This window comes from Centruroides vittatus, unplaced genomic scaffold, assembly GCF_030686945.1.
Source record: "Centruroides vittatus isolate TY-2023 unplaced genomic scaffold, ASM3068694v2 contig_3118, whole genome shotgun sequence".
Lineage (NCBI taxonomy): Eukaryota > Metazoa > Arthropoda > Arachnida > Scorpiones > Buthidae > Centruroides > Centruroides vittatus.
The window spans coordinates 30,531-41,624 of record NW_027122009.1 but is presented as its reverse complement, the minus strand read 5'-3'; the positions used below and the strand labels follow the sequence as shown (position 1 = coordinate 41,624).

The following is an 11,094-nucleotide window of genomic DNA, read 5'->3' as shown; positions in this document are numbered from 1 at the left end:
GGGTTCCATATTTCAAAGTCCAAACTTTTTAACCAAATATAGCTTGAAGAAATTAGCTTTTACTTGTTTCAAGCTAAAAACTAGCAAAAATAAGTGGTAATGCATCTGCATGATAAGCATAAGTTTTGGGAACGAGTCCCACTACAGGTTGATCTGGATTATTCTATAGTTAATGTATTTATAATTACATTTATTGTTTGTTGATTGTCAAACGAAATTTATTTTGGTCACAATTGAAAAATAAGAATTTCTAGTCTAAAAATATTGTATCAAGTGTACATGCAAACAAAGTATTGCCTTTGGTAATTGTGAAAAAAAATTATTTTCTTACACATTAGTTGTGATTCATATGATTGTTGTGAAATTATTCAATGACATAAATTTAGCACTGAATATAATAGTAATATGTTAAATGTTAAAAAGAATTAAGGAATCAAAGATCCAGTAGTAATTCTAAAGTTCACTTGTATGACTTTTGATCTAATTTTTTGATTATGTAAATTAACTGTCAATTATAAATTAATATTTAATAAAAAATTATAAATAAACTTTTATGAAGCATCTAATTTTATTTTAATTGGTGGGGAGTTTGAGATACGGGGTGGATGGAAGCGGACCTCGGAGCAGAAGACCCCCTTTCGGAAAGTTCTGCTATGTCTTGCAAGCTTGGCTTTTTTTCCACATTCATTGATGATCTCTTTGTTAACTGACCATTCCGAAAGTTGTCACCATTTGAATGTTGAAATTCCCGAGGAAATGGTGCAATGTATTCAGTCAATTGATGTTTCTGTACTAGTCTTTGAGCAGATAAAATTTGAGTTTCGTCTGGCGAAAGATAATCTCCATCCGTGTAAAAATCAGATGTGTCTGAGATTCTTATTGGTAGATACTCGACTTCACTCGACGTGTCTACCATGGGATTAAGAGGGATCAGAGGTTCATGATTTAAATTAATATTGGTGTCGGAAAAATAGCTCATAGGTAAATAAGTATATTCCGGATAACCCATGCTGCCAGGAAGATAGGTGCAAGTACTGAGTTTTTGGGGTATAAATACATCTCCATAAACATTTACATGAGATGATGCTACGTCATAAGTCGAATGATAAAGTGGCATTCCGATTGGTTGAAAAATAGAATTAGGAACATCATTATGTCGAGGGTCAACCGGTGTTTTTGTCTGTGAATTTATATTTCCTTTATGTGAATTATCTGTCATGCCATGCGTGAATGGGGGATTAATTGTCTGTTTCTGAACAAGCGGACGAGTAATAAATAAGGAAGTTGTGGGACGATGAAAAAGAACTCCTTGTGTCAAGTCACCTGTACTAGTCGCTTTGGTAATCATTACTTTTTCGGAAGTCATACCCCGAGTGACGACACTCTGCTGAGAAGTATCGCTTCCCCTTCTATTAGGAATCCATGGGAAAATACGATTGCGAGTGCGAATTAAACGTTCTCTTTCTCTCCGCGTTTTCCTTCGTTGATGACGAGCCAATGCATGTGCGATCCACTCTTGTTCGCTGATCTGGACACTGAGTTGCGAATCTAATGACTGACGTCTGCCTCCATATGAATCAACCGAAAATTGTTGTTGACTTATATCTATAAAATTTTATTAAAATGCAATTAGTTGTGTTAAGTTATATGATACTCATATACATATATAGTAAGAATGTATTAACAGATTCTCGGGAATTCTTAGATTCATTTTTACTTTCTCAGCTTTGTTATACATAACAGAGGAAAAGTATGGTTGATCCCCACATGAGATTTTTACATTTTTGGACTCAGGAGACCTTGAAATGTCGAGAAATGCAAAAATTTGGAAATTTTTTCCTGTATGGGGGGCACAGTTTTATTCACCCTCTCTGAAGCATACTAATTCCTGTGCTTTTTGTTGAAAATTTCTGAAATTTTGCAGGGAGGTTTGTTTCTGTATTAGGGGATTGATGCTATTAAATTTTGGTGGTTAAAGATAGAAGAGGTCCTGTGCCATATCTTGAGTAGGTTGGACTTAATGACAATTTTACTCGTTATTAGCATTTACAATTTAAAAAAAAATAAAACTCATCTCTACCCTCAAAATTAAGCTTTTTGTCATTTTATAATAATTAAAAATAAAATATCATAACAGAGGGTGTCACGTGTAATTTTAAATGTTGCCGAGAAAGTTGAGCAACTTGTTGCTGGATTTTTTAATCTGAGAATTCCAGAAAATGCTTAGATATATCTATCACACTGTAAATTTCATAGTTTTACAGAAAAAGAGAAGAATGACGTTTCTTTTGATACTGTACATAATGGAAAAATTTTTATATTTATGTTGTAAATGAAAAATGTGTGTATTTCAATTAATCCATTAACTGATAAAAAAAAAAAAATACATTTTCTTTGAAATATCTCTGAGAAGTAGGATATTTTTACCAAATATATTATATAAATAGATATGCAATTTGGGAAGGGGAAAAATGAAAATTATCACCCACAATTCAGTCAAGATGCTCCATGCTCTTGTTGTTATGCAGATGGGGTATTTTAAGCTAAATACCTTTAGACCTAAAATATCCATTGTGTACCTATTGAGAAATTACTTTGGAAGTATGATCTCTCTAAAAAAAAGAGAACAACCTCCAAGAGATGCCACGGGGCACAACAGAATAGAATCTAGAAGAATGAGTGAACCCAAGCAGAGATCTACACATGCACAAATGACATGCAGAGGAGTCTCCTTGGCAGATCTGTAAAAGTGGCAAGAAGCCAAGGAAGAAAGTTTCAGTCAGTGACCAAAGCCAGTCACAATGCAAACTAGTCCATTCTTTGATAGCCAAGAAATCTTTACTTTGATAGGCAAAAATGTCTTGTTCTGCTTTAAACCAGAAGTTAACCCCACTACTTAAAATAATTGGTAGTAGTCCATTCTTTGATAGCTCTTAAAAAAGTGTTATGAGAAATACTAAGAACTGGTTTGGGTCCTACAAAGGAATCTGGGGCTTCCTGTTTGATGGTAAGCTGATACTTCAAGGACACAAGGTTATTGCTGATAATGTAACTCACAAAAGGAAGACTATAGTATTGTGTGCAGCTTGGCTTGTTGAGGCACAAATAGCATTCCTGACAAGAATCTACAAGGAATGCATTTTGGTACATCCTCTCCTTCAAATGTAAAAGTTTTATATTACAGTTATGCAACATTTTGACACATCTGTAAAACAGATATTGCAAAATAGGGATTAAAAATTAAGTTTAAACAGACCTGGAGTTCATTTCTAGATGTTATATTTTAGGAAAACTATAAATATACTACATTAAAAGTATGCAGCACTATAGATTCCTAAGAATTAATATTACAATAGCCACATTCATCAGTTATTGACAAAATATCTAAATATTAATTACAATTTATATATATACTGTATTATTTCATTAAAGCTTGAGTAAAATAAAACAAGATATCCTATATAAAAAGATATTTTTATACATAAGATATATTTTATGTCTCAAGGTAGAAGGCACAGTCAAAAAGTTCCCAGACTGGGTTCACTACACTTCTACTGTATGTTGGAAATGTGATGATGTAGCATAACACCTCCCAAGTATTCTTCAACCTGTCAAAATATGTGTGGTGGTGATGGATCATCACATTTCTCAAATCATTTGAAGTTTTGATTTCTAAGGAAGCAAGATGTCTCAGCTACGTTTGATAGACATCAGTACAGGAAGATGAGTACACTGGATAACCCTTAACATCCATAAATGAGGAAATCATTTTACTATCATCAAATTCAGCAACTTAGCTGGACTTTCCTCCAGCAGCTGTCACATCATTTTGCATGACATCCTGAACATGCATCATGTGAGAAAGCATGTAATTACAAAGAACTTGATAGCGACACAGATGGACAAGTGCATGACAATTTCCAAGGATAATTACCAAATGCCCCTGGACAGGATCATCACCAGAGACAAAATCTAGTACTTCCTGCACAATCTCAGACAAAATGTGCTCCTTTGTCATTACATCAACCAAAGAAATTCCAAGCTGACTGAAATTTATGTGAAAGGCATTGTCCTCTACAAAATTTATTCCCAATTTCCATAAAATCAACAAAAAGCTGTATCTGGAAGTGCTAACTAAAATGATTAAAAAGATGCCAAATCACGAATCCTCCATAAAGTTGTGATCTTGTCTTCATCAAGATTAAAATGTACAGAGGATAACAATTCCAGTTTGCCAACAAAGTGAAAGAAGCTGGGATGTTGCAAAAGAAGGCCTACAGGGTGCATTCCAATTGCTGTAGTCATGTTGGCAGAGTATGTGATGAGAGGAGGGGCATATTTTAAGTAAACACCATTTAAAGACTATATGTTTATATATAGAGCAAGGGTCCCAAACTCAAATGCAACAAAGGGCCAGTCAAATAGATGTATATCAGACACAGGCTGTATTCAATATTTGGTAAACCAAAGCATACTGTGATTTAAAAAAAAAGGCCCTTATCACTTATGTAAATATTGGTTGTCCGGAAAGTCTGTGCCGATTTTTTGTAGGTGGCGTAAGGACATGTCTGAACATGTCAGAATGATTGAAAACAAGTGACATGCATACATATCGTAAAAGACTTCAGGCATATTTGGAAAATATGCCTGAAGTACCAAATATCAGGTACTTCAGCCATATTTGGAAAAAAATTTGGTTACGATATGTTAATTTTTGTCAGTTTTATACACCTTTGAATATGGAAGAAAACAAAGTGCATTTTAGGCATTTAATGCTTTTCTTTTACCAGAAAGGCAAAAATGCCACACAAGTGGCAAACAACATATGCACTGTTTATGGTGAAGGTGCTGTAGCTGAAAGAACTGTGGAAGTGGTTTGCTAGGTTTAAAGCTGGTGATTTCAACCTTAAAGATCAAGAACACCTGGGTAGGCCCTCTACCACAGATGAAGACCAGATTAAAACACTGATTGAGAATAACCCACACTATATGACACACAAATTAGCAGAAATGTTAAATATGTCAGAATCCACCATCCACAAGTATTTTGTGAAGCTTGGCTACATAAACTGCTTTGATGTATAGGTTCCCCACAATTTAACGGAGAAAAATCTGATAAATCGCATTTCCATTTGCAACTTGCTCTATAAACGCAATGAGGAGACATCATTTTTGAAGAAAGTAGTGACAGGGGATGAAAAATGGATCATTTATAATAATGTTGAATGAAAAAGATTTTGGGGGAAGCAGAATGAACCACCTTTAGCCATCCCAAAAGCCGGTCTTCATCCAAAGAAGGTCATGCTCTGTGTCTGGTGAGATTGGAAAGGGATCCTGTATTATGAGCTTTTATCAAACAATGAGACAATAAATTCAGAGAAGTATTGTTCCCAATTAGACAAATTAAAGACAGCAATTGAACAAAAACATCCAGAAATAGCAAATCAGAAGGGCGTCATGTTTCATCAGGACAATGTGCAACCTCGTGTCTTTGATAACTCAACAAAAGTTGTTGGAGCTTGGTTGGGATGTCTACCCCATCCACCTATTTCGATCATTACAAAATTCCCTTAATGGAAAAATCTTCAACTCTTTGGTTGAAATAAAAAATCACATAGAAACGTTTTTTGCTGAAAAACCTGAGAGATTCTGAAAGGATAGAATTTTCAAGTTGCCTGAAAGATGGGGAAAGGTTATAGAACAGAATGGCACCTATATAATTTAATAAATGTATACTAAAATTTAAATCTCCTGCATTTCAATTTTCCTTCAAAATTAGCATGAACTTTCTAGACAACCCAATAGATGTTTGGATTTTTTGTTTTAATCCCTGCAAGATTTTAGAAATATTGATTTTTTTTAGAAAAGAAATTATCAAGGCTGTGGGCAGGATCTGGCCTACAGGCTGCCAGTTTGCAACCCTGATATAGGGTAAAAATTTATCCTAGAAAATGTTAATAATCAATAACCTGAAAGTGAGGAATGATGCCTTATGCTGCCTCCAACTATAGCACCTCGCCTTGAAATGAATTTTGGAAAAGCTGCAGCCCAAGTAGATGAAAGTTCTTGTGATGCTATACTGTTTAATTCAAAGTTCATTCCTAAAACAAATTTAACAAATAATTAACATATTATCAAAATAAATTAACATTTAAAGAAAATTAATTTTTTTGAAGATAACAGATATGCATTTTTGATCTTTACTTTTAACACACAATCTATTGTAGTTAGCCTCAGGTAAATAGTATGAATAAAAGAGCTTCAATTATTTACTGTGACATCATCACAATGCTGGGCTGCAATTTTAAACATATTACTAATTTGAGATGGAGAACATGTCTTGCCCCTGTACATCATACTTTTCCTGATAAATAGATGACTGGCATGACTCTGTTGTTAACTTTATTCAGGGGAAAATGTTTGAACTGAAATCACATGACTTTCATTCTATACTGGAAATTTTTATACAGTTAATTGGGGCCTCATACCGCTACTCTTTCCATATCTGATTCTGAATTTTATCTATCTAATACTGTTCTTGAGATTAAGGAAGGGCAGACAAACAGATGGATGACACTGGAAATTTATAAGCCTGCAATTAAATTGCTTGGAGATCAAGAACATCTTGGAGAAGCTGCTTTCAAAAGTCAGTTGGTTCTGCCATCCAGCATCTTTTTCAAATAATGACTTCAACAGAGCCAAGACAAGAGTGTGAGTGCTCTCATTCCACACTCAAATCACAGCCTTGATTGAGAGAAAAGCAGCTCTCAACTTTTTCTGCTGACAAAGTGATGGATAAGTAAGATTATACCAGTGGTTCCCAAACTTTTTCAATTCTAGGCACCCTTGCTAAATCCAGGTTTTCCAAAGGTGCCCTCTGTCAAATTCTAACAAGTACAATTTGCAAAATAGCCAATCATTTTTTTTAATTAAAGAGTTAGGACATTATCTTAAATATGTGTTTTATTTATTTTTTACTTAATTACATTTTTTTTTTTTTTGTTAATTGAATTTGTTCAGTGGGATGGATGTGCCTGTTGACTGTACATTTTCTCAAATCTTGAAATCAAATTGGACACAGCCACCCTCATTTCCTTCTCCACATTGATTTTTGTGATATATTTAGTTTTTATCACAGTGACAGCTGAAAACCCAGCTTTGCACAAATAAGAAGTCTCAAATGGAATTAAAATTCTCCAAGCTTTACCACTCAGAAGGGATATTCATCTTTTACTGATATCCAAAATTCAGGTAATTTTATGCTGTTAAATTTTGTTTTCAATGTATTGTCACAAGACAACTCAATAAGATTCTCTTCTTCTGCAGCAGTAAATTTAGATGGAGCAATGACATTAAATTTCCATAGATTCAAGATCCATTTATCGATATTATCATTTTGAAAATATTTCTCAAACCAAGTGGATAGACTGTGATAAATGTTCTTCAAAAATAGATTTCATACCTTAAGAGAAATCAACTCCATTGGAGGTCAAAAACTATTGCAACAAGGGGAAAACATTCTCTTCCTCCTCCTTCATTTATTCTTCTTTTCATAGTTTTAATTGTTTGAGAAAATTTTAGCTTTTATAAATCAACTTTAAAAAGGTGCATGTTGCTTCTCTGCTGGGAGAGATTCAGAGCATCATCTTTTCAAAAATATCACGTAAGTATGCTAGTTTTATCAAAAAATTTTCATTCACAAAATTTTTGGCATATTTGTGGTCTTTCTCTCTAAGAAAAATATAAACTTTCTGTCACAGTTCAAACATTACCACGAGAGAGCCATGTTTCTTGTGGTAATATTTTGTACTCTCTCAAAGTGCTGTAGTACAACAAAGACCTGTGCTCAGATCCTATATACTCACATAGTTTTTTGAAAAATCTTGCCTTCAATGACCGAGTTTTTATAAAGTTTACTACATTCACTAAATATTCTAAGGCCTGGTTCAATGTAGGACTCAAATATTTTGATGCAAGTGCTTCCCTGTGAATAATGCAATGGGTCCACAGTGCATTAGGGGCTTTGCTTCGAATAAGTGCTTGCAATCCTCCATAACATCCAGGCATAGAATGAGCACCATCAGTACCAGATACCAACACATTTGGTCCACTCTAAATTATTTTCGGATATAAAAATATCAAGAATCTGGAACAAGTCTTCAGCTTTAGCACCAGCAGTGATACTTTTACAAAAGAGAAGGTCTTCTACAATGTTATTACTATCTATAAACCGTGAGCACCATTATTATTATCTGTATCTTCATCCAACTACAATCCAAATTCCTTTCCTTTTATTTATTCAATTAACTGATCATTGAAGTCCTCCACAACTAATGGTGTTATTGGACAAAAACACTTTAGAAAGCTGCTTCTCAGCAGACTCACCAATCATAATGTTTACCATATCTACAGCAGCCAGTAGAATGAGTTCTGCAACGGTATGAGGCTTCTTACAGTTTGCATTTCTACATGACATCTTATAAGATGGTACTGTACATAGAATTGCAAGTTGAATTGCTACAAGATGCTGGCAAAGCATTGCTTGGTATTGATGCTTGCTTATAAAAACTACTTTTTCTTGATTTAACTCTTTTAACTTCCTAGTAAAGTACTCACAAGATTAAATAACCATGCTAGGTTGATTGGTTTTTAAATGGTGTTTCAACTTACTTGGTAGCATGCACTCTGGGACCAAAACTTTCATACACAGTACATTGCAGCCTTTCTTCACCATTGACTTCTGTCAATATAAAACCAAAGTCCAAATAACTATCATCATATTTTTGACATTTACACTTCTTCACAATGTGCTCTCTACTTTCCTTCACACAATGCTTATTACTGTTTAGTAAAAACTGATCCATTTTTAAAAATACATATGAGAAGAAATACTTCAAAAACTTCACTTGACTTAATTACAATATTCAGTTGACACAATCTCCGAAAATTAGTTGAACACTAAAATCGCATGAAACCAACAGTTATTTATATACAAAAACAAAGTACTGAGAAAGTTCGACAAACTACTAAAACAATTAAGAAAATTATTGCAGAGTGCCATCCGGTAAACATTTGTAGAGACTTCTGGAAACAGTTATTACTGAGTTAATGATTTGTACCAGGTCTGCTAGATGTTGCATCTTATCATATTGAATCGAAAACAGAAGTAAATTTATGAAAATTTTATAATATTTTGTGATGCCCCTGTGAGGGCACCGCAATTCACACTTTGGGAACCACTGGGTTGTACTGATGATGATAACACTAATTTATCATTTTGGAACAAGCCTATAATTATTTAGTACAATGTGCACATTTAAAAACTTTTATAATCATTTCATTTAGATATAACATTATTTAAACAGAGAAAATTGAACTTATTTTAAGTTATCTTGCATCATTCCATGTAATAAAGATGGTCAAGTTTGTTAATATGTTTTATATTAACTTCATCGAATGTTATTTTAGAAGGAATAAATTGCATTATATCAATCACTGTATCTTTGAAGCTTAAAAAATATTTTTGAATTCAGAATCTCTAAAATGGTCAGGTATGTCATTGCATGAGTTGCACTGCCAAGCCATGTTTTAGTAGTTCATTATTGATTGCATAAACAATAAATAAAAATATTTCTGATTTTTTAATGTAACTCAAAATTCAGCTTTAAAAAGATTGGAAAATTAAATGAAAGAAAAAACAATTAATTACAATTTAGTAATTACAATAATTAAAATGCAAAATGAAAGTATAAGTCTGTACTCACCAACAGGATCGTCATGAGTACTATGAAAACTAATTGAAAAAGGTCCTTGATTGATGTGTTTTTGAGCAAATACTTTAGCAATCATTTTACTCCTTTTCAATCTTACAGGTTCATTTATTGGATGATCAAAAAAACTATAAAATATTAATGTAATTATGTTATTTAAAACCAGTTAATATTTTATTTGTATCTGATGATCCTGGAAAAAAATGTACATTTTTTACTTGATTTCTACAATTTTCTTAATACCAACAATGATGCTACCTGCAATTACTTTACTAAACTGTAGTTGGTGTACTATCTTTGGGCATTAAGAGTGCCTTTTAATCATACCCATCCTGAGATTCAGTATCCCCAGTCTCCTAGAATGGTGGGTCAATTCTTTAACAGCCCTAGTGGATCTTCAGTGTACTTAATGTTTGATGTCACCAACTTAGAAAAGATTTTAAATTACAGTCAAACCTGTTTTTATGTGGTGGATAGGGACCGCATTAAAAAAAACGCATAAAAAAAAAATCTCACGAAACTTCACGAATGACTGTAAATAATAGTTTTCGCAACACAATTAAAAAAATATTTTTTTTAATGCGGTCAACAGGGACCGCATAAAAAAGTCTTACATAGCAAATAACTCAAAACCGTACGAAATAGAATTTATTGACAACAGATGTCAGCACTTGACTGCATCGTCTGGTCTATCGTCTGTTTTACATATTTTTGTCCAGGTGGTGTTTTGTTGACTTAAAAAGTAAATTATTTCATTTTTCGCATATTCATGCAATAATATTACTATAAGAAGTGCATTTATGCTATAATAAGTTCATTTAGCTATAATAAGTCAACGTGAGACATGACGAATCGCACGAGACTAGTCGCCAACTATACCGCACAAATAAAAAATCGCACAAAAAAAAACGCATAAATAAAAATCGCACATAAAAGACCGCATAAAAACAGGTTTGACTGTATTTTCAATTGAAATTACTATTATTTATTATTCTGTTTATTAATCAATTCACCTTTGTTGTTCAGCAGCCAATTTGTATTTTCTATACCTATGCAGTTTAGGAGATCCCCATCTTGTCTACAAAATATTTTTTTCCCTATTTCTTTTAATAGTTCTATTTGAGAGAACTGCTCACAGGTTATGTACCTTTTTATTTTATGAGGAATATGGAATAATAAAGCTTATGTTTTAATTTTTTTAATAGATTAGTGTTTGATTTAGTAAAATGATGTACAAGCCTACAAAAAGTCTTTCAAGTTCCACATATTAATACTGCATGCAGTAAATATTTTTAATTTAGTAAAATGCATATTTAAAACTGAA

At 33.0% G+C, this 11,094-nt stretch overlaps 1 protein-coding gene across 1 annotated transcript in view; it reads right to left on the bottom strand.

Annotated features, from left to right (window-relative positions):
- Positions 1-568: 568 nt before the first annotated feature.
- LOC136973212 (protein smoothened-like) overlaps positions 569-11,094 on the bottom strand; it is a 32,737-nt gene continuing 22,211 nt past the window's right edge. Inside the window, exons 6-8 of the mRNA XM_067267913.1 lie at positions 9,765-9,898; positions 5,970-6,101; positions 569-1,605 (exon numbers count right to left, since the gene is read on the bottom strand). Of these exons, the coding sequence (XP_067124014.1) occupies positions 569-1,605; positions 5,970-6,101; positions 9,765-9,898 (1,303 nt within the window). The remainder of the gene's footprint in view (positions 1,606-5,969; positions 6,102-9,764; positions 9,899-11,094) is intronic.